At 32.9% G+C, this 25,838-nt stretch overlaps 1 protein-coding gene across 1 annotated transcript in view; it reads left to right on the forward strand.

Moving 5' to 3' along the window:
- The window catches only part of NRXN1 (neurexin 1), a 1,112,161-nt gene that overhangs the window by 86,327 nt on the left and 999,996 nt on the right, over positions 1-25,838 (forward strand). The window contains 3 exon segments of the mRNA XM_021701263.1: positions 15,157-15,174; positions 18,447-18,476; positions 19,239-19,250. Coding sequence (XP_021556938.1) covers positions 15,157-15,174; positions 18,447-18,476; positions 19,239-19,250 — 60 coding nt within the window.

Genomic DNA, 25,838 nt, shown 5'->3' on the forward strand with positions numbered 1-25,838 from the left:
TAAAATTTGCTTCTTATGTAATTGTTTTTAAGGAGTTCTTTGGAAGAATAAGGACATGTACCTATAGGAAATTATTTCCCTTTCTGTACTATTTTCTAACATGTTCTTAGTGTCTTTGCAGCATATATTACTTTGTGAGAGTTACTTCACAATCCATTCTTCATTACTCTGTGTGGAAGACTGATCTTGGCCAGACCATGAGCCTTCTTTTATTTTCCTAGAGCTGCACTGAAGTCCTCACAGATAGGAATTTTTATTGAGATGATTGCTTCTCATTCAGATCTTTATAAGGACAGTAGGATATTTCCTAAGACATGATGCTCTTACTTACACGGTGGAGGTTACTCTTGGTTAGGGTCATAATCCAGTCCTAGGTTTTAAAGAACATTCCCACTGTTACAGAAGATTCTATTGGACAGCCCTGTTTTAGAAAGTAACATAGAAATGTCCTAGACTGTATGTCTAGTTGCTAATGACATTTATGTATTAGTAGCTTATCCACTTGAGGGTCTCACTTTTTCATGTGTAAAATGTAAAACAAAAACAAACCAACCAAACAAACAATTATATGGGCACTCCATCTGTACTTGATGCAGACAAATTTTAAATGTTTTACTTGCAAATTTTGATAGATGTGCTTCAGATGCTTTTTTTTTTTTGGTAGAAGGCTTAGTTAATTGGTTATTCTTTATCATTTTTTCAAAACTTTCAATACAGGAATCTGTTAGAAAATTAGATTTCTAGTTTCTTATTTAAAATTCATGTAAAAAGAAAAAAAATAGCCAATTTAGATTATTTTAAGGAGTTTAAGAAGTATGCAAATTTGATCTGATTTGTTAAAAACTTTGGTTGTTATTGATAGCATTCCTTTTAGAGTTTTACTCATAGTTGTGACTCTGAGGCCAATTAACCAAGGTTTTATCATGTGTTACAAAAGTGAACCTTTGGTTTGATTTTTTAATCAGTTAAACGAGAATATGCATTCCAGTTTTAAAACTCTAAAACTCTAGGTTTCTAAATACCATTGCACTTTGGGATCATTGTTTGTAAAAAGATAAATTCAGTCAGAATTTCAGGGGCTATAAATGGGATTAAACTATAAATAGGAAATAATTACATTTCTTAGTGCATTATGTTTTAAGATAGGCCTTGGATAGTAATATCTTCACAGGAAAGTCACTTAAAAATTAAGTTGAGTACTATATGATTCTACACAATGGATGATTCAGTTATTTCTGCCAAGTTAACTACAGTATGTAAAAGCATTCTAATCAACATATATCCCGTTGGAACCAGATGTTTATCACATTTACCAGACTAGCATCCCTGAAGGTGGTATTTAGAAATGACTAAAGACAACTATAAATTATATATTTCTCATATACATAATTGATGTAGTTGCTTTGAATAGTTTTAATTGGATGGAGCATTTAGTTTAGTAACTACACATCAAGTACCATGATGGTCAATTTAAGTGAAACCTGAGGTAATTGTTTTGACCAAAATGCAGAAAATGCTATTTTAAATACTCCCTTTCTGATTTTGTAAAGCTTTCAAGGCAAAATTGGTAGAAAAACTAAAATTTATTTGAGACCATCTTAAGATGTCACTAGTCTAACCATGCTAAAGATTCACATTCTATCCAATACAAATATGTGAGCTTAACACATGTCATTATAATTAATAAATCATATAATTTATTAAAATTATGAAAAATTTTAATTCCTACAATTTCATAGAATTATTTTAATTAAGAATACCTGTTTTTGTTGATATGTCACGGAAGTATATAATGAAACATTACATTACATGCAGGAAACAATACTAGGATTTCAGAGAAGGTGATTTTTTTTAAAAAATGAAGCTCCATATGGGGCGCCTGGGTGGCTCAGTTGGTTAAGAGACTGCCTTCGGCTCAGGTCATGATAATCGAGTCCCTCATCAGGCTTCCTGCTCAGCGGGAAGCCTGCTTCTCCCTCTCCCGCTCCCCCTGCTTGTGTTCCCTCGCTCGCTGTCTCTCTCTCTCTGTCAATTAATTAAATAAATAAAATCTTTAAAAAAAAAATGAAGCTCCATAATAAACCATTATTTTAGTGGGATTATCTGTATTTCAATTTTTTTTGTTTTAAATTATATGCTTCCTACAAATATGGTAGGGTACATGTGATTAATTTGCTAAACCTCCATAATATAGAGGAAAGAGCATATAATTTCGGGTCAGAAGAGCTGACTTGTACTATTTCGTCCTTCAATTTTCATTTATTCCCTCATGTTTATTGAGTGTTTAAAGGCACTGTGCTAAGAACAGTGTATAAAGTGATAAGAAAACAGATATTATGTATGCCCCATTGGACTTTGTTACTTTCTTAACAGACCTTGGCCACATCATTTTGGTAATTAATAAGATTACACACATGGTTTTGTGAATTTAAGTGACGGTTGTTCTATTCCACAGCATCGCCATCATTTTCTTCATTGTCAGATCAACTTAAGAAACAGCAGTCCAAAGAGGAATCAGTTTGGAAATGTTCAATTAGTGAATCTTGAACTGCCTCAGAATATTTTAATAGAAACTAATACTAAAATGCTTTGATCTATCTTGCCCAAATAAAAATGTTTCCGGTTGTTAAAGTTCTTTACTTCCTTTGTGAGAGTATAGTAACTAAATTCAGCCTATTGTGGCAAGTAAATCTTGCCTATGACAAAAAACTTAATCATCTTCATCCCACATTACTAGTTTCATAGAAGCTAAGCAGGAAATTAAGACTGGAAATTAATTACTCATTAAAACACATTTATTAAGCAACTCTTATGGGTACACACCAGGCTAGCAGCTGAACAAAGGAAGAGGAAGAGAAAAGGCACTGCTCTTAAGCAACCAACAGTTTGCATAAGGAAGCATTAATTATAATAATGTCATGGCTAACGTCGTTAAATGGGTATTATCTATACATGAAATACTTTACAGTCTGTCATTATTGAATCAGTGGTTTTGCATTATTTTACTGCTATGAGCCACAGCCTCTCTATGGAACAAGTTAGATGTTTAGCACATGGGTAAATTAAAGAAATGTTCTAAAAAATTGTATCTAGTTTCCTAAAGCTGATTTGTGGTTGGAGAGCCTAAAAATTAGGATCCTAACTGCAGGCTCACTGTCCTTTCCATTTCCTTTTTTAGAGACAATGAGAAGAAACATTGAAGTATCGCATATTGTCAGGAAATGCCTAGATTCTCTAAGGATTTCTGGTTTCTTAGTGATTCAGTGTACTAGTTGACTCTGACAATTCATTCAAATCATTTTTCCTCTCATTTTGTGAATATTCATATTTATAAACTTTAAAGTAGTTGATTTCATTATTTATACTGATAGATTCATGTATAATTAAGTTTATTCTCTTGACCTCCATTCAGAATAGTTCGCAAACTACTCTAGGAGAAGCATATTAATTTAAAAAAAGATGGAGTCATCTCTTCAGTATTTTAACTTTTTTTTTTCTTGGAGAGAGAGGTGGGAGGGGCAGAGGGAGAGAGAATCTGAAGCAGGTTCCATACCCAGTGTGGAGCCCGATGTGGGGCTCAATCTCACAATCCTGAGATTGTGACCTGAGCCGAAATCAAGAGTCGGATGCTTAACCAACTATCTGGGCCACCCAGGCGCCCCTAGTCAGTATTTAAAAAAATAGTGGCCCTTCTACTCTTTCCATCATGTTTTCCCCATAGGTTGAGTATTACTTGTAACATTGCACATTTTGAATGTAATTTACTTCAGACAGCTGTAAAGTACACATATCCTAAGCTACTAGACTGCCATGATCTACAGTTGCTAGCAGATATTAGCCATTCCACATACTGTACATATGGTGCAACTAATTTTTTTCTCAGTTATTGTAATAATATCAGAAATCTATTAAGTTTTTGTGTCCTATTATTTTATGTACCAGTGAGTTTTCTCTAGTAATACAAGATCTAAAATAGTACTGTCTTAGTTGAGGCTGCTATAACAAAGTATCATTCACTGGGTGGCTTATAAAAAACAGAAATTTATTTCTCACAGTTCTGGAGAATGCAAATCTGAGATCAGGGTGCCAGAATAGTCAAGGACTGGTGAGAGCCCTCTTCCAGGTTGAAGGCTGTGGACTTCTTATTGTATCTTTATATGGTGGCGAGCAGAGAGGGGAAGCAAGCTCTCTCAGGACTCATAAGGGCACTGATGTCATTCATGAGGGCTCCACTCTGATGAGCTCATGTAACCCTAATAACCTCCCAAAGGCTTCTAATATTGTCATACTGAGAAGTAGGGTTTCAACATAAGAATTTTGGGGGGATATAAATATTCAGTCCATAGTAAGTACTGAATCAGGATCTGCCTCTGGTTTTGCAATATACATTTTCTTCTTTGAAAATAAAATAAATATATGGTTATATCGCATAATCTCTTTCAAGCCATTCTAATATCTGGGTTGGACTAGGATATGAGGTGACCTCAGTAATCTATAGAAATCAGCTGTCCTTCTCAGTACTTAGTTCGCTTACCAAACAACAGCTCTTTGGGATACCTAGATTGTTATTTATTAAGGTGTATAGTGAATATTATAAATATATTTTTGTTTTTATTCTTATATTGCCTCATTTCCCTTACCTTGTAAATGTAGAGTTTGGATGTCCCTAACCAATAATGAAAAATGACACTTTTTGATAATAAAGTGGACAGTGTTCAACTTTAAGAGCAGGCCTACATTTTTTTAAATACTGAAAATAGACTTTCTAGGTCTACTCTAAATTTTTGTTGTGCATCTTACTCATTTTTTATATAAAACATGTTAGTTCATCATTTCATCTCCAAAATTTTTGCCACTTTTTTTTCTTTTACTACTCTACAGTTAATGCTTCCATATTCGGAGTTATTTTTCTATTTGTCCTATTCATAGTTTTTATTTGCTTACTCAATGATACATTTGTTATCACGTACTAGCCCCTTAACAGGATCTTGGACTTTTATAGAATTAACTAGAAGTTTGAGCTGCTCTTTTTATTCTTTTATATTTCTTTCCTGTTGTATTTCAGTGTTATAGAAATGTTGATCCTAAACTTTATTTGCCCATTTGGTTTATTTTCCCATAGGGTATTATTCAGTAAGAGGCCTGTTTTATAGAAAGGGAAATCTTTGACTTATTAAATGTAAGAGAACTTATTTTATGTGATTGTGGGATGGAGGGTACTTTTTACTAATCTAAAAACTGCTGTTGCTATTAAACTATCATATAGTTTACACATAAAGTCTATGATAAATAATATTAAATGACTTACTGGAGAATACTGAGAGAAGTGGGGAGGAATCAAGAGAAAAGTTATTTGATTGCTTGTTTAATTTCACTTAAAAATGAAAACATATTTAACATTTTTGCATTATCTGTGAGGCTTAAGAAAAAGGACTTAGGATGAAAAGAGTAATAATTATCCAGAGCTTATATTATTGAAAGACATTTTAGCATTAGAGTTATTTCTCAACTTTTGTTTTTATTTTAAAGTTAAAATGGAACTATCATATAGTTCTTCTCAGTGTACAAATTCAGTGACCATATCTAATATCATTTTAGGTGTCCCTTTAAAAATATCGTTATGAATTTAAATTATTTCCTTTTATAAACAAAAATAGCAACTACATATATATCATGTAACAGCTTTATATTAAAATATATTACCAGAGAAGTGATAACTTATTTAAAACCCTTAATACTGACCAATAGGACTTCCGGCAATGATAGAAATGTTCATAATCTGTGATGTCCAGTCTGGTAGCCAATGACCGCATATGACTGCAAGAATGTGGAATTTGGCTATTGCAACTTAGAAACTAATTATTTTATTTTATTTTATTTTAATTAATTTTAATTCATACGTAAGTAGGCGTAAAAGTCTGATGGCTAACATACTAGACAGTGGAGTTAGTAAATGCTTTTCTTCTCTTCTGACATGGACAAACATGTAAAGTTAAAATAAAAAGAGAGGGAAAGAGAGAAATTTATAATTTATTTAATGCTTATTATCAGCAGATAAATATATTTTCGGGGGAGTAAAGTAGTAATTGTGTTATTATTGATGATACCATCAAATATTTATTGTAAATAGTTTCTTATTCTACCCACATTAGCTTTTTTCTTTTTTTTTAAGAGATATTTATTTATTTGAGAGAGAGGGAGAGAGCACAAGCAGGCGGAACAGCACAGGGAGAGGGAGAAGCAGGCTTCCTGCTGAGCAGGGAGCCTGATATGGGGCTCCATCCCAGGACTCTGAAATCATGACCTGAGCTGAAGGCAGATGCTTAACCAACTGAGCCACCCAGGCACTCCTAACCACATTAACTTTTGTAGGAAAATATTTTTATTGAGAAAAATATCTAAGTTTGAATTTGTTTATGAAAGAACAGACTAAGTGGGTGTGTGTGCACGTGTCAGAGAGATGGTACAGCTGCTTGTATGGCCTCTAGAGTAGAGTTTATGAAGTGCTTCCGATAGCATGGTATTGCGACGTACTTCAGAGCAATGTGTGATGAATTATAACCTGATGAGATGATTTTGAAAATTCAACCTTTGAAAGTTGTTTGGGTCAAAAAGAACTCAGACTTTCCAGTAATTGGAAAGCAGTTTACAGAAGTGCCAAGAAATAATTAGTTATATCACATTGATATAGTTTCATTTTAAAAAATAAAATGAACTGTTTTGTATGATGGAATTAACATTGCAGTATGTTTTACAAGAGTCCAAAAAAGAAATCTCTTCGTATTTCAACAGGTTTTCTTAAGCAGCGAATGGCATTTTAGGAAAAGATAAGATGGGGAATTATAAGGCTACCTTAAAGGCTTGTATTTGTGGTGACTTGATTTTACAGATCGGTAAATCAGTGGATAAGGTGTAGATAGTTCAAGCTCATGGCTCCCTCTGCAGCATGGGCTTGCATTCATATGGGCCTAAGTACTAGATATTAAGACAAATAACTACATATATGAAATCCTAAAAAATATAGAATTGGTTGTGCCTACGAACAAATTATTTTCTTCTTAGTCTTTAACATAAAGTTACTATATTTGATTTTACTTTTAAAGAAAATAAGAGTTTGGACAATCTATTTAGTTTTTCTTCCTACTTGTGTACTGATTCAAATTTTAAAAAAGATTAGGACTTGCTGCTCAGTCCCCAGGTTTACTATACAACATATATGTAAAAGGAATAGAAGTAGTAATTTATCAGATTTGCATTTTATAACTAAAATGAAAGGGCAAATATACTTTGTGTGGCAAATGCATACATTACCTAACCTTCCAAAATATTTGGGAATGTAAGTGTCTTTTTATTTTACATATTTAAAAAAGAGGATGCAAAATTTTATGCGCTCTGAATAAACATGCCTTTAAATTTTAACAACAGCAGGAAATTTATGGATAATATTCCTCTTATTTCTAGTGGTTAGAATGCCCACAGGTCAACACATTGACTAACCTGGTCTGCTTTTTGCTATTAAAGTAGGGCGAAGATTCTCTAAATGTGCTTTTTTTTTTAGTCTGTTTTATTTTATTTATTTATTTTTTTCCTTTGGGAAATATTTTAATAGCACAGGGGAGAAGAGTTCTGGGACATTTTTTTTCTTCAGTAAAGGAAAGTAAACAGTATAACATTTTCTGAACTTTATAGAATCAACACATAAATGCAATTAAGAAGGAGATATTTTCCAAAAATATTTCTGCCTTCTTACAAAAGGGTCAAAAAAATCATAAATACAGTCTTTTTACTCCTTTATTATATTACTTTAAAAAAAGTGATGCTAATTGATGCATTTTGGTAATAGTTTCAGGAACATAACGCAGGTTTAGTAGACATACCAGCATTACCCTGTATTACCCAAATTCCTTATGTTCGTTTTCTTTTCAAAACAATTTTTGAAATTCACACAAACTTGGACAAGGAGACTTCAAACATACTTTCTGTACACTCTTAGCACCTTCTACTTTTTACTTAGCTATCTTGGACAAGTCTCTCAACCATAGCAGGTTAACTGATGAGATAATATAAAGATTATATAAGACAATATTTATGCAAGTACATTTAAAGTGGTAAGATGACCTAAGTATCAGTATATTATTTCTTATTTCTCTTGAACATTTGGAACAAGTTTCTTGAGATCTTCATAATATTTTATGAAATATTTTATAAAAATTTCATTCACTCTGTTTTCTGCTTCCCTTTTTTTTATCATTGCTGTTGATTGATTGAAGTCTAGTTGACACACAATGCTACATTAGTTTCAGGTGTACAACATAGTGATTCAACAACTCTATATGTTATGCTGTGCTTACCCTCGCCAGAAGGGTAACCACCATGGATTGATTCTCAGGAATTCAGTAGTGTTTTGGTTTAACTTGATATTACTACATTATATTTAGGAGGCAGAGAAGACCATCAACTTAGAAATATTAGATTTAACCATATTAAACTATTGCTGTTTGACCAATTTTAATCTGAAAACAGTAATTTCATGTTTCAGCCTTAGGTGCTATTGGACTAAATGATTTCAGGCTTTGGGGAAGCAGAAGAATTCTTTGTAACAGTCATCTTCCTATTGAAATGTGCTGTAGTTGAAAAGATAACTAGGTATTTGGGTCATTATAGTACATTTTAGTCAATCCCAGGAGACTCCTAAGAAAATTTTGCATACTCTCTCATTTATTTAGAAAAACAAAAACAGTCCATTTCCTTTAAAATGATTTTCAGTGACTTTTATTAAACTTTAAAATTAAATTAGTCATGAATTATAAAATATGTAAATGTCTTGGGGTTTTTAAAATTTAAGTATAAGTAATGTACAGTGTCTTAAATACTGAAGAAAATGAAAACTAAAAGCCCTGAAGAACTGATAGTTCTATTCAGTGTATATAAATCTAATTTATTAAACTCTAAATTTAGAACTTTTTTTTACATTATGGTTGACTTAGTCTTATTTTCATGCAACAGGCCCATACTTAAAATATGTTTGCTTTTTCTCAGAGAAATGAAGTAAATTTGTTTTGGACTGGTCCGAGAAACTAAGTATAGATGAGTAAAGTAAAAAATATTTGGAACTTTACTTGAAAATTCTCTGCAATAAAATAATTAGTGAAAAAAGTATAAATCTAGCCTGTGTTAGTTCTGTCAAATGAGGGCCATTGGTGGTTTTCAGCTCTCCATCTTAATGTTGGAGAACCTAGGACACTCTGTGGAGAATTCTCTTCTGGTTCCACACACCTAGAGGATATCTCCCATTCATTTGTTCGTAAGAAAAGTCATATCTGAGTACTGGCACATCCATATAACCATAAGAAGTGGTGGTAAGTTGGGTAGTTAGATAGGATTGTATTTAAATTTATTCTCCCAACTCTAATCCAAGAACTTTCCTGCTCTCTCTAAAATATGATGACTTCAGACTTTTAGGAAGGAAGCACTCCTTACCTTAACCAGCTTTCTTTGAAGTTGTATAGCAATGATTGAGTTTGGGTGGGAAAATACATGCTAACACTGCTCAATTTTCTCTGTCAGTTTCATATTAGGAAATGTTTATTTCTAAGTGAGCAATAAAACAATAAAAACGAGTGACTTGAGCAGAAACACGGTAGACTGTTCTTGTCACAGTTTTTATGGTCACTCATATATAATGTTCCTTCTGTAAGTCCACCTATTGAAATTAACAATGTTAACTCAAAGTTAACATTTGAAGGGAAGAATTGAAGCTATAAAAACAAAACAAAATCTTTGTCATAGTCCCCCATGAAAATAAAATTTGAAATTGTATTCAGTATAGTTTGAGCCATTCTGTATATATTTTAATATGTTGACTAATAGATGTTAAATTTCATCAGGTCCATTGAACAGCTTATGTACCAGAAGAATATGCCATACAATTATCTTTCCTCTCTCTCATCCTTTTTTCCTTTCTTCCTGTCCTCCTTTCTTCCTCTGTTAACAAGACGGAGCATTTTGAATTGAATGCCACGAACTTTGTAACAAAATCGGCACCTATGTGGTGCAGAAACAAAGTCTGCAACTTTGGAAAGTACTGTTTCAAAAGTTCTTTGAATAAATAAGTTAAAACTCATATCACATTTTCCAACAGAAACAACACTGTCAGGCAAGGTAAACTCAGACCACTTCACAAAGGACTCAAATTAATTCCATAATATACTTGAATCATAGTTTTTTTTTTTTTTACCAAAAGTATAGTTGGATGTTGCTCAGAATGTTGCTAGGGAAAATGTTTTTATAGTTCCAAGTGTGATGCCAGGCATGTCCTTGCTGCTGCATGTTGGTTTAGAGATACCCCTTCTTTTACTCCTGAACAGTGAAGAGAGGAAGAAAAAGTATTAGCTATTATAGTTGGTTCCCCTCATGCCCTAAGACTGGGATTCCAGCAAGCTGGGTGGGAATGCTATTTAGGTAGATTTAAAACAAGTGGCTGAGGGCACCTGTTAAAAAAAATTTTTTTTTTTTTTTTTTTGGAACTAGCCTTCCTGCCCCGGCTGTTTCTTTCCTTCCATAAGCCTCCATAATGGACCTTTTTGCTTCATTTACTGTTTGAACTTTCTCTTGATTCTGGCCAGCATTTCTCTTCCTCCAGCTGACATGTCACACAAATCCACAGTTTCAATGCTTTCCTCCATTTCCCAGTTCTTGAAGCATTCCCAGATGATTGAGGCTTTCTAAAGGCTTTCACTGTTAACACCAAAGGAAAAATAAAATAAAGCAAAGCTCCATCTGGTGCCACCATGGGAACCAGACTCTGCTCTACTGGCATTTAATCCTCCAAATGAGGGATAAAGTCTTGAAAATAATGCGAGGGGCTGGAAAGGTGAGGATAGAAGGTAGCAAGCTCAATGTATGTAAGAAGGAAATAAAATCTTACTCTGTATTCCTCTTTCTGCTGGCCTGCACCACCACCAGTTTTGTTACTATGTACCCCACTTTGGAATGCATAGATCTGGGTGGGAAGTCACCTGTAGGAGAGGCAGTTTTGATGAAGGAGAGAGGGAGCCAAAGAAAAATAAAGGTTGCTGGTCACAAGCAACTAGCAGAGAAGGAAGGAAGACAAAAGAGAGAAGGAACGGCCAAGTGGTGACAGATTACTTTCACTCAATTTTGAACATAAAATGAAGCACGTAAGTTGCCTCTTGCTTGCAGGTTTAGGTGAAGCCTTTAATATTGCTAAACTTAAACGTTGATTATTCAAAAAGGAGTTACCTGTGATAATTTATATAACACTTTAATTTATCCACTGGTCATGTTTAAATTCCTGATTTGCTTTATAATGAAGCAAACGCATTTGCTTCCTTACTCATTTTTCTTTTCCTAGAAGTATGTAAATAAAATTATGTGCAAAGAACACTCACGATAAATTAAACTTACTGTCCTTGCATTCTTATAAGCTGGGGGGTTGAAGGAAAATTTTTTGTGGAGATGCTCTTTTGAAGTAATTCAAGAATATACTTCCCTTCATGTCAACAGCACACAAATTATTCATAACATGACTGATGTTCTGGTGCCTATTCTCATTTTTGTGAGGGAAACATGTGTTATTTGAAAGAAAAAGAAAATTTAAGGTATCTTTTTCTTGCTTTTATTCCTTATTTTCACAATGAAAAAAAAATGAGTGTGATCTTTATAGGCGGCATGGTCATCATAGTAAAGTTGCTTATTAAGACTCACTTCATGTACACAGCAGGATTAGTCAGCAGAATTAAGAAGCCAGGGTTTTCTGCAAACCGAGAGCTTTTCCCTAACTTGACAGTGTCCACAGGTAAGGCTGGATGGACTGCTATCTACCTTACACTAAAGCAAAATATACTGTTTTACCTTTACACTCTGGCGTACCAAATTTTGCCCCCTCTCTGTTGCTGTTAAAAATCAAAATACTATTTGATTGCAAAAGATCTACAAAGAGAAAGCAAAAGTTGATGTTATGAGGAAAACTGTTCTTTTTAAACTCAATATTCTTTTATTTCAAAAACCAAGTAGAAAGGAAAGAGAAAAGAAAAAACACCTGGAGAATGATTGTAAATTATAGCACTACCACCATTTATAATTATGTCCAAATTATAAAATAATGTAGGGATCATCTTTAGGTTAACCAAATTAAAAAAAAATTGTTTTCAAATTTATTTTTTTAGAGAGAGAGAGAGAGCGTGTGAGCGAGCAAGTGAGGGGAGGGTTGGGGGGGGGAGAGAATCTCCAGCACACTCCCTGCTATTTATAATTATATGCAAAATATGCAATAATGTAGGGATCATCTTTAGGTTAACCAGATTTTTAAATTTGTTTTCAAATTTATTTTTTTTTAGAGAGAGAGCATGCAAGTGAACGAGTGGGGGGAGGGGCAGAGGGAGAGCAATAATCTCCAGAATCTCCTGCAGACTCCCTGCTAAATGCAGTTGTGGGGCTTGATCCTAGGACCCTGAGATCATGACCTGAGCCGAAATTGAGTCGGATGCTTAACCGACTGAGCCACCCAGATGCCCATAGGTTAACAGATTTTAAATTAACTAAAGCAAACAAATGGATGCCAGAGGGGTAGAATAGAATGATACAAGTAAAGAGAAGCTTTTTTTTTAAGTGTAAGATTGAGTCTAAAAATTTATGGAAAGTCAATAAAGTCTGTTCCAAGCCAGTTTCTTCTTTTATTCTATTTTTTTTAAATATAGGAGTTAATATTACCCTTCCTTTTATTCTAGTACTTTATTTAAAATTTTTTTTTAATTTTTAAATTTGTTTAAGTAGGCTCTATGCCCAACATGGGGCTTGAACTCCTCACAAGCCTGAGGTTAAGAGTCTCACACTCTACCGACTGAGCCAGGCAAGTGCTCCTGATTATTTTTTTTAATCTAAGTCTTCTGAGACAGCCCATTTTTCTGAACTTGGTCAAGTCAGGATTTGTTTACACATTGGGCATGACTTGGATTTACATACAAAGGGTCCCATTAGTTAGCCTGTTCTCTCTGAATAAAAACTCAGAAACATGCTGGATGGTAGGGCAAGATCAGTGGTGCTGCCTGTGGCCTCCTTGTGTCTTAGTTAACAGAGAAAGAAGAAAACTCTCAGGGGATCAGAGTCAATGACCTTGATTTTATTATAGCACAACTTTCTTTCCTTATCTTATTTAGCACATTTATAAAATTGGTGTCGAGCCTGGGCCTGTTTTACTTTGTTTTTCATTTTTCGTTTACTGTTAGATTTTCATGCAGCACTTTACCAAAAAAACGATTTTCCTGAGACTGTGCTACTCACAATCATGTTTGCCAGTCTTTGTTTACAGAAATTAAGTAGAGCCATAATAAATGATAGACTATTTTGACAGTTGTCTCTCCTTTGAACTCCCTGATTTTGTTGTTCTCTCCTATGTATTAAACAATTTTATTTTTTTAAGCAAGTGTCTGAAATGGGGAATAGAATTTCAAAGGGTGGTTAACATAAAATGAAAGTGTGTCTTAAACATTGAAATAATCTGTATCTTTGTGGAATTTCCAGTGTAGTAAAATAAATCTTCAATATTTGTGTCCAGAGTAGCCATTGAAAAGTAGCAAATCCAGTCTTAATTCCTTATTTAGCAGATTAGATACCAAACCAATCAGGAAATGAATATCACATATCAAATATTTGTCTTTTTTTGTTGTTGTTATATCTTTTAAAATAAACTCTGGCAAACCAAGTATTTTGTCCAGATGCTATTGTCCACATTTATCTACTATTTTCTATTATATGTTAGGACCCCATCAATAAATGTGCCTATGTTGATATTTCAGTTTCCAGCTAATAGATTTTAAACAAAATTGATGATTTCTAATTCATTAGTAATTTTAACAATTAGAAAGAGTTATTTGTTGAACCTTATGACATGGCACATTTATAAGTTATTTTTCTCCAAGTTCCCACGCTTGGTGTTGTTTTGTTCTTTATAAACGCTTTTGATCAAATAACCATTTTTAAAATTACAGCTGATTAAATAAAAGAATGAGACTAGAAATGTCAACATGGCTCTATTTTATTATTGGAAACATTTGATAAGTACTGAAACCTTGCTGTTGTATAGTCCTGGAAAACAGCTCTCTCTTCCATTTCTTACCTGGATGCTAAGCCCTGTGTATCAATAGTACATGAATTGTCTAGTAGTTACTAAAAATAGTTTAAATCCCATACCCTTGCATTGTTTATGTGTGGGAAATACATGCAAAATCTGCTTGAATTATGTGTGTGTCTTTGTATATATATACGTATATATGTGCACATATAGAAATACACACAAATATATGAAAATATGTAAATATTATGTAGGTTATATGGACACATAAAGGAAAGTTTACCAAGTATTGTCCTTATATTAACTATATTCATATTCCCACCGTAAACAGAATTACAAAGTCAATAAATCATGATAAATTTTGCCTAAAGAACAGCTCCCAACTGGACTTCTCTTGCAAGGATTACTTTTTCTAGTTAACAGTTTTAAAAATTAGCCTTTTTCACAAATTACAATAAACTACCATTATTTGCAATGAAATATGAACACGCTATAAATAAGCCATATTATGAATTTCAGTTACATAGGTTTATGTTGTGTTTAAGGAAAGAAATTGAAGTATTAGAAATATTTAAAGGCCATGATGGTAAATGGATTACATATTCTGTACAAGTGAAGTACCTTTTAAGTGAAATTTCATGGCTCTTGGCAATGGGCTTTATTTTATCCAAGTCCAAATCAGTGTTTAGGAATAGAATTTTTTGGAATTGTAAATAGATAAATAAATAAATAAATCAGCCTTTAAAAATAATTGCCTGGGAAAGCCACATCAGCAACATGTAAGAATGTTTATTTTACACAGGACAGTGAAAGACTTTTTACATTTCCTTGCTCAGGACATGGCAGTTATTACCAAAATTTTGTCTCACATTCTTTAAATGCTGCCAGTAGGCGGGAACCTGCTTCCCATGATTTTGTTTTCCCCTTTGAACCATAGTGATGGAGCACTTGCATGATGTGTTTGGTGCCTTGCATGAGGAAGACATGCAAAGGCAAAGGTCCAGTCTGCATGCTGCTTAATGAATGTTTTTCCTTTTCTCTCCCTCCTTGTCATGTGCTTTCAGAAGACAACAATGTGGAAGGTGGGTGCTTTCAACTTTATTTTCCAACTCTCATTTGCCTTTTATTTCTTAGTATTGACAGAGTACATCTCGAATTTAGACGGTAAGTTGAACTTCTGAGCATTTGTTGATTTCTGGATTGTGTATCACTTTTCATAATAGAACATGCACTCTCAACCCCATTAGCCCCTAAGTACATGAAACTCCTTCAGCCTTAACTCCAATCCTCGATGGCTTCCAGCATCCCATGTAAAACTTAAAATACTTATTGCAGTGTTCTGTATGGAAAAAATGATACAATCCTCTTCTTTTATTTTAAATGAGAAAGTGTTTCTTTGCCGTTTCAGAACACAGTGCATGATCTTTTTTCCATTTTTTTTTTTCTTGATCAAAATGATTTATTTTCTTTTGGAAATGTTTAGCATCAGATCACCTCAAGCTCATTAGTTTAATTTCAAAAGATTTGACTTACATAAAGAACACAGAATAAAGCATTGACTATAAGAGGCATAAATTTAGATTAAAAAATAAGCCACTGGCCATTGGAAATGAAAGTGTACAGCACTCCAGCATAATTACTGGTAAGTATATTTGTCATATTCTGTGTCTGTTAAATAAAACTATTATACTTATTAAAGTTTTTTTCAAAATTATCTCTGTAAGGCACTTTGAGAAAGTTACACATTTTTCCTATAGAATCCAACAAACTAAAACATATTTCAACATTCTTATCTTTAAAGAACTTAAATGTGTAAGTCAGTGTGCTGCCAAACAAATCTATCTCTAGATAGACCAAAGAATTGTGAGAGGGAAGTTGATGTTCCATCAACTTATATAATCACAGCATTAACAATTCTTACATAAACATTTAACTAATGTCTATATTTGAGAAGTGTTTAACATTTTTATTTTAACATATTTTAACATTATCTTAACATATTTTATTTTGCTGCAATATTTTGAGATAGAGCCATTCTGTAAAAATAATGAACATTTCTACAGAATGATATGTGTCTTAGAAAAAGACTTCCCATCTGAGGTTACAGATAGCTATTAAAGTTACTAAGATTTGATGTCTCAAAGAGCAACTCATGGTAATACAAATTTGGGTCAATAGCAGCCTTCAGCATATTATTTGTGATACTTTCACAAATAACATGCTGAACATTAGTTGCTTAGTTGCTGAACATTTCTGTTCCATTATTTAACTAGAATAGATTAAGATTTCAAAAGTAATCATCAATGACTGTTTTTCCAAATGTTGGCTCTGTATATGGCTTCTGTTTTTCTATACTATAATTTTAATAGCATGTGAATATGCACTTGGTAAAGATGATATTACCCTAAGGGTCTGACATCTTTCAAAATCAGTATCATTTATATTATGTATGTAAATTGAGATTGAATTTTTTTTAATAAGTATCTTTTCAACTTCTTTTCCATTTCTTTAAGCATTCTGTAAAATGTTCCATGTTTTTGTTCTTTCTCTTTAAATCCAGTTGCATTCCAGGAACTTTAAAATCAGCCTAATAAGCCTGAATGCCTCTTACCTCACACATGCATCCCATGGAAATTTTGACAACATTTTCAGAGTATAGGCCCATAAACTATTGTAATAAAGTTTATTCAATCATAATTGTAACATTCCTATTTATAACTTGACTTTGGCAATATAGTGGAGCTCCCTTAGAGGTAAGAAAGTCTAGCATGAGGAATGTGAATGCTTTTGAGATTTATTAACTTCCATCCTTACTGAGGTGGTATTCAAAACCACTATTTGAAGTGTCTTATGTATTTTCTAAAAGTTAGATCTTATGCAGAGATCATGCCTTGATTTAGTCTACAAAAATTATAAACTATTTTTAGGAAATATGTATAGTAGTTTTAAAATGAAATTGGATGAAAAATTATATAACCTACACAGAATAACCAACAGATCATAAACTTTTTTAACTGCCTCTGTGATTTTTTTTTGTTACAATCACTTTGAAAATACAAAAAGAAGCTATATTACAGTAACATTAAACTTCTATATTCAGTAGTTTTCATATTTTGATTATATGTTGATTTGTAGTTGTATCTGCCGCACAGGGATGTTTAAATACTCCTAAAATTTTAAGGAAACAATGCAGATTATTTCAGTATTGATGTAAGTGGTGTATAATATCATGTAGCTCAATAAAGTCTCAAATATATTTGAAATAACACTAGGAAGTGAAATATAAATTCTGCTGAAATTGCTGTATGTATTACTATATTGCTCTAATATTTTCCCATATTCTTGAAATAGACATGGATTGAGGAGTAGCTTTGTTTCCGAATATGGAATAAAAAACTAGGAATTAATGCCTCTCAGTAAAAAGTATCTTCTTGGATAGTGAGTTTTTTAAAAGAACATTAGCAGTATTCTTTAGAAAAGGAGTCATCTTCAAACTGAAGTAAACTGTCAAATAACAGATAATAAATAATTTAAGTAAAGGGAATTCAGTATTATTTTTGAAAACTTCCTTGATGAAATTATGATTTATATAAAAATATAAAACATGATTAAATATATATATGCACATTAACTCATAGTTTAGTATTTAGATAATGTTTAAGTAAAAGACTAAATAGTTTTGTTCTCCATGGAAAATTACTTGAGCTTATTTAAAGCTGATCCATTGTTTCCTAAAACATCATTCTGTAGTAAATTCCAACTTTACAGCTGCATGTTTAAAAGTCTTTTTTGTATTTGAACAAGTTTAGTCAATTGCTACATGTGTTAGACAAGTAGACATTTCTGCATTATCATTTCAGTGTGACTAAGGGATTTTTTTAAATTTAATTATAAAACTTGTCATTTTTTGATGAGGGGAAAAAGATCAGACCCAGCCCATGTTCCAGATATTTCTTTGGGTTTTTAAAAATATAATTTCATCACCAAAGAATAAGAAACCTTGTGGTGGCAGTGTTCCAAACAGTCTCATCAAAGGGCACAAAGGGCAGATGCAATATTTAAGGGATTGGTTTGGATTTTAAGTCATGCTTTTATGCTCTTGATCGTTCCAACTGATAACATCGAAGAAATACACAGGGCAGCATATGCCAGTGTTTAAATTGCAGTACTGTAGCTCTTTGCCCTAAAGCATTCCAACCAGGGGTTGAAAGAATGCTTTTTGATTTGCCTCTGTGATACAGACACATCTCATAGGAAACAAGATGTCTGTCACTGAACATTTTTGTCACCGTGACAACCCTACCTTCCCATGCTCCCTTGTTTATTGCTGACTGTGCTCTTGTTTCCCTTCAAGGTCTGGCGCACCTGATGATGGGCGACCAAGGTATGGGCTCTGTTCCTTTTCCACTCTGCTTTCAGTGTTTTCTTGTTCTGTAGCTGCTTTAAACCATCACTGCAAAGGATGGGCAAATGCTTGCAAATTATCTGGCTGCAAAATAATACATAATTTAGTTCACATTTTTTCATGTTTTTCTCCCCTTTATTTGTTGATTTGATTTTGGTTTGCTCCTTTGACTTTTATTTTCCGTCATTCTTTGCACTGTAATATCTGCAGATAAGTGAGACATAAGAATTTGTGATTGAAAGTTTCCATATATTTATAAGCATATGCAGTTAAGGGTAGCTATAGTAAAGAAAAACCGAGAACCATCAGAAGTTAATACCATATTCAGTTTAATCTACTATACCAAAAAGAGTCCATTTTTCACCCATGCATGGCAGTTTGGGAACATGCAGACATCTTTGGCTTCTGGCTTCTCGAATGCTGAGTATAGTGTTTCACAGAATCAGTACTTTTTCTACATATGGTACAGTCATTGTGTATCTTCTTTTTTGTGTAATCTTTTAAAGTGAGCATGGGTGTTTCAGTTCTTTTGCATGTTGCCTTAAAAAAGAAGGCAGATTTCTCAACATGTGCTGATTATATCTCCATGTGTTTTCAAACCCTTATTTATACTTTCTTGTCTTGTTTAATTTTCAAAGAGTAGTGCATTTACATATATTCATAATTCTTATTGTTGTTTCTCTTTTTATTCTCTTTGTATGGAAACCCTTTCTTCATGGAACCATTTCATCAAATCCATAGGTAAAAGTAAAGGTATTACATTATTTTATTTCTCCTTAATATCATCTGTATGAATTACAGTGTGTATACATTATGAAAATGTATTTAGACCTTTTTGCATTAGTAATGGGCACTGGGAGGTGGGTATGAGTGTTAATGAATATTTTATTAATTGAAGGTAAGAAAAATCCATCAAAATGTTTCACTCTTTTTTTTTCTTGCTCTTTAGGGTGATTTTTTTCCACATCGGCTGCTTATATAATTAGTATATTTAGAAATTAGCTCCAGGTTTCAGGATCATTTTTTTTGCAGTACCATTTAATGGTAGTTAAATGATGAGTGTAGTCATCATAAATATGTCATCCTCAAACATTTAACTCGGGAGCACACCTGCCCCAGCCATTCTGCATTGGGACGTCTAAGCATGTGCAGCATTGAAATGGTACTGTGGTGCGCTCATCACCTTGTTGCCTGATAGATGTCTATATATACACATTAATTCCACAATAACTTGAAAAGGCAGTACTGTGAAAGAGACAAAGAAACAAGACAAGCCTGTTCTTTCTTTTGCACATACTAACTTTGTTTTAAGAACGTTATCAACCAGGTATACATTTCTGCATCACTTGGTAAGTCAGGCATGTGTACTCCTTGACAGCATTGATGCTAGATTTAAAAGCATGCTTAATTTGCCATTTAGAGCCAACCACATTGTGTTTAGTGTTTTCATTAACAGGAGGTAGATGATACGTAGCTGTGGTAAATATGTATCATAGCCTTTAAATTAACCATTTTTAACTATGTATTACTGAATGTGCCCTTGGTCTCTAGTTTTTGTTTTTGTTTGTTTTGTTTTTGTTTTTCATGGGTTTTGTTTTTATTTTTAATGCAGGAATGTGTCTTATCCTTAAATTCTCTAAATTTTCTTGTGCTCTGAGTCTAAATCTGAATTGGGACAAAAGCTCACAGTTCTTCACCTTTACGTTTGTGTCATCTAGCAGGGAAACTTTTCTGCTTGAAAAAGCACCTGAACATGAGCCAGGCAATAAGTAAGAAATGATATCAGTTTTAAATGTGTAAAATTGAGCTTTAGAAACAAATGTTGTTTGGGTATTTTGAGCCAATAAAAAGAGAACATATGCTATTGCAGTTTTGTGTTTTGGTCAGCCATTTCCAGTATTATAATTTAATATTGTTTTAAGCCTTCCAGCAACTACACAAATGGCAGTATTTATCAATTGTTTTCGAGATTTCATGTACCATTTGGGAGGTTTTCTAAAGTTTTTATGTCGAATTCTCATCTACTTCCCTTTCTTAGTGGGCATTTCCTACCATGTTCCTTCCTAGAGGATTCAGGATGTCATAGAGGGAACTGTATTTATATTTTATTTTACTGGCTGAGTAAACTATATGTGTATGTGTTTGTATATGTATGAATGCATGTATATACACAAACTTTCTAAATATACATACACATATACGTTATGTTGTAAAAAAGTAACTCAAAAATAATCTTTTAATTCTATAACCATTTAACTCTAGATAGAGAATAATTCATGTTTATACTCAGCTGATACTTGTTTTGATGTAATTAATGCTAAGTGTCACTTAACTTCATTCAGTTTTATATGTCAGTCTTAAATGTTTTCTGTTGGCATGTGTGTCAAACATATTTTACTTTACCACTTTTCACTGAAGTTTATTCCTCAATCAGCACAAAACTACAGAGTGCAGGAATTTGGTTGTTCTTTACATTTTTTCTTCTGTTAATGGAACCAGGATGCTTTTTGTTGTTAAATGGGGAAAAGATTTTAAGATAGATTTGAATATTTTGCAAATCAGAGTGGTAACCTTTACATGTTGGTTAATTAGATGTATAGAATTGAGAAACATGATTTGTAAGTCTTCTTTAATTATAAATCAGTTCAACAAATCTGCATTCTAGAGCAAAAATACAATCTTGACTATGACATGGTATGCACATTCAAAGAGTTTCAGTTTATTAGGAAATGAAAACATGTGGACGAGTTAGTATAAATGACAGAATGGAAGTGCTGAAAATGGTAAAAAAAAAAAAAATGTGATTAACATTCAGAAAAGATAAAGATAACATGAATCAGGGGCTTCCCTTAGGTAGCTCTCCTTGTCCTGTGCCACATGTCGAAGGAATCAAAAAATACCTAGAAACTTTCCACTCTAGCTTCAATATCAAGTTAAATCCTAGTTGTGCATAAAATAGGTGTTAAACCTGTCCACTCTGAAATAATTTATTTGCATTGTAAATTAATGCTTCCTAAATCTTTCCATCATAGTATAATCCTGGAGCATTTTTCTTGACATCGCTGCCCTCTTTAGCAGTAGTGAATTCAGGGACTCTGGAATGGACATCTGTGCATTAATGTCTTTCTTTCTTTCTTTCTTTCTTTCTTTCTTTTTTTGAGTCCAGAGGCAAAACTGGATTCAAAAACATTATCATTTTGATTTTTTTCTATATGGATTTTTAAATATTTTCTAAAAGTTAAATGCCCAGTGATAGATGAATGCTATTTCTTAAAAAAAAAAACAAAAAACAAAAAACAAACAAAAAAAAAAACAAAAAACAAAAGTCATCTAAAGAGAACATTACTCCTGTTAACCTTCTTCATCCTCCTCAGTCTTCTCCCTCGAGGTAAGCACTGATACCACTTTGTGATGTATCCTTACATAGTTGGTATGGATCCTTTACTCCCTAATTAATTTTTCAGGGTTTGGAAACTGCAGAATCCCTTATGATGTGTACATGACAAGAACAGCTAAGCCATGTTAAGGAGAAATGTTAAGGATCATTGCCATGTGCTGGCAGAATCATAATGAATGAAATGGAAGCTTTCTCACTCTTCCCATAGGCCATCTTCCCTCATATTTTCAGTTGGTCATTCTACTTCAAACTTTAGAGAAATTATTTGTATTTGTTTTCGTGTTTTCTGAACAAGGACATGTCACCTTTAACTGGATGCAGTTAGGAATAAACTTGGTTTCAATGAAACATAGCTTTCTTTGGGATAGCTGAAGAGAGGTGTTATCTAGAGCCAACCTTGCTTCTGCTAGTTGTGGCTAGATGGATCCAAATGGGTTTTGTGAAAATTGTGTTTGCTTTCTTTTTTTAAGCTTGAAGTTTGTCATTAGTATTCTTAGGACCACTGACAATGCTAACTTTATTCTCCATTCTATTTAGAATTTAAGTTTGTTTACTTGCCTGGGAATTGAGTTGTTTTTTTGTTTCTGTTTTTGTTTTTTCCATGATTGTTTAACTGGTTGTTTCATTTCAGTAATTATTTACTCATACTTTACTCTAATGGTTGTCTGAGAGAAACGAATGACCATTTCAATTAAAATGCCAAAAAAGTAAGTTACACTGCAAATCCAGCCATCGTGGCTGGTTAATAGCTCAGGAGCTGTTAATAATTAATGTTAATAATGAATGTATGTTGGTGCTTTGATTGAAGACTTGTATTTTCCTTTATAGCAATCATTTTAATTGTAATTATATGTTTATATGAGTGATTATATATTTAATGTTAACTTTTCCTAGTAGAATGTAAGCTCCATGGGGGCAGGAAGCTTGACTTTCTTTTTAAACATTGTATTTCCAGAATATTTTTCATATTGTATCTTGAATTCACCATTTTCATGACTTAAGGATATATGTGTCTGATGTTGGGGGTGCACATTGGAAGAGGTAGATGTAGAGGAAGCCATGGAGGGTTTGGAGTGGACAAAGTAAAGGGTGGAAAAGGAAGAGGAAATTTATGCAAATAACTGAAAAGAATTGTAGCAACAAATTACATGGAATCCTCTCTTCTCTGTCAACTTTCTTTTGTTTCCTATCATCCATATCCTTTTTCCAGAGCTGCAGTATTTCTTTCTTAGTAAGGCCTCGTTCCGAAGATATCACTTTGATATACTTTAGCATATGCACCACAGTGGGTCTGTAAGGAAGTGAAGTCAATGCATCTTTGTATTTAAGGGTTTTCAGGAATTTTAATGTGATTTGTTGTTACAGTGTCAACTGATCAGATTTTATTTTGTAGCTTTCATTGTTCATACAATACAGAAATTTTCCTGAAAGTTAGAACTGATGTTATGCTATCTTACGTGGTTTCCATGAGGTTTTTGATTATTTTTTGCTGTTGTTGTTGTTTTAAATCTCACTGTATCAACTGTAATGTACCAAGAAACCTGTATAGATTGGGTTTCAATTGCAAACTTCCAAAAGAGCCAAAATTTATAAGTCTTATCTTGTGATATGAGCATATTTACTGTTCCTCCATTCAAAAAATCTGCAGCATATTTGCAAAGTAAATGTCCATTTGACCATTTCAAATGAAACAATAAGTGTTTGATTATCCAGGTTTCTCATATTTCTAGAAGGCCAAGGTATTAGAAATACAGCTGTCAGGCATAAAATTATTGTAAAAGGCCTAAACTTTTTTGTATTAGTGAAAATCAAGATCTTAAAATAGAGTAATTTATAAAAAAAAATAAAATAAATTTTTCTCAAAACTAATTGTATCAATAACAAGATATAATTGATTCTACTACAATTAGCAATATCAAAGATAATGTGTTTTAAAATTTTATCTGTAATGTCACACCACAGCTAACATTTTATTATATTTACTCTTAAAATAGATTTGATGTTATTAATATTTAGGGGAAGAAAAAAGCATTTAGTATTTTTTATACATTTTCCTTTGTTTCTATGACTTTTGTTACCATCTTTCAATTCTTGCATTGCTAATTTGTGTATGAAGTATTCAACTTCAAATCACCATTATGATGCATATTTGTTTTATAACTTTTAAATACATTTACTGTGGCTTCTGATGTGGATCTAATTTGATTTTGAAAATATCCTATTTTCTTCTGTATGGCTTTTTAAATCATATTTCCTTATTTAACTTTATAATATTAAGTATTCTTCATTATTCAGAAGCATTTGTGAATGTTGACAGAATTTTACTGTGTTGAAATGCCTACATTTTGTGCATATGCAAACTAAGCAGTAATTTATTTTGAATTATCTGTTATTGCTTTTACTGTTGCAGTACCAGGGGATGCTCCTCATTCACAGTTATAGAACATGGAAAGACTAGAATTTCACTTTATAAGATCAGGCATTAAATATCTTCATCATCTTTATAAATATATTCATCAATATGACATACATAGAAGCTTATGTGACTAGAATTTGGAATTTTTTTAGTTTTTCTTTAGCCTACATGCCTATCACTTCTGGGTGTAATCAAGAAAAATTACTTTTAAAGTAAATATTTATGTATTATCTCTTGCTGTAATTCAATCATTTTTGTCATTATAGTTATTACTAATAAGTCCCAGCTCCATTGAATCTCTACACTCTGAGCTTTGGGATGAGATATTTCACATCTTCATACATTCTATAAACAGTGGTGACATTGAATAACTAATAAACTAAGCAAGGATTTTATTAGACTTGTAATAGATTAATTTATCCTTGGAGAAGAGCACGGAAAGGACTCTCCACAGTCTAATATTTTTAAGAATGAGGTAGCATAAATATAAATTTAGATGCTTTACTAAAACAGATCAAAAATAGGAAAAATTTTAATTTTGGCATACTAGACTTTAAAAAGGATGATTCCTGTGGTGCCTGGCTGGCTTAGACAGTGGAGCATCTGATTCTTGATCTTAGAGTTGTGAGTTCAAGCCCCACATTGGGCATGGAATCTACTAACTAACTAAATATAAAATAAAAGGATGATTCCTTTTTCAAAATAATGATTTTTATCTTATCTGTCCCATTTTTAAATATTTTTTATTTATCTAGATTTTGTTCAAAAAACAACATCAACACATTTAGGTTGGTAAGAGGGAATATTTTTTTAAATTGTTTTAGCCAGTGGTTTTAAAGAAAATTGTAATTTCCCAGAGTTCTTAGCTCATATACTAAAGGCATCAGGATCTTTAAATAGAATCATAGAATTTTGGGGGTACCTAGCTGGCTTAGTCGGTGGGGTGTTGGACTCGATCTCGGGGCTCAAGCCCCACATTGGGTATGGAGATTACTTAAAATATTTTATTTTTTAAAGACTTTATTTATTTTGGTGGGGGGAGCGGCAGAGGGAGTGGGAGAGAGAATTTTAAGCAGATTTGACAGGGGGCTGGATCTCATGACCCTGAGATCACAACCTGAACAAAAACCGGGAGTTGGATGCTCAACTGACTGTGCCACCCAGGCGGCCCCCTAAAAAAATCTTGGGGTGCCTGGGTGGCTCAGTCAGTTGAGTGTCTGCCTTAGGCTCAGGTCATGATCTTGGGGTCCTGAGATTGAGCCCCGCATTGGGCTCCCTGCTTGTGGGAAGCCTGTTTCTCCCTCTCCTTCCTGCTTGTACACACACACACACTCACTCTTTCTTGCAAAAAATAAATAAAATGATAGGAGATATTGCTTATTATGATAGACAAAACATTGTGGAGACTTTGAACTAAAACAACTGATAGAGAATAACCAAACTTAAGGAAAGTTTAAAGACTTTAGTTACACACTGATAATCATGAAAGTTTCATATTCTTACAAAATAAATTTAGAGGTAGTGTGAA

Source organism: Neomonachus schauinslandi, chromosome 10 (assembly GCF_002201575.2).
Source record: "Neomonachus schauinslandi chromosome 10, ASM220157v2, whole genome shotgun sequence".
Lineage (NCBI taxonomy): Eukaryota > Metazoa > Chordata > Mammalia > Carnivora > Phocidae > Neomonachus > Neomonachus schauinslandi.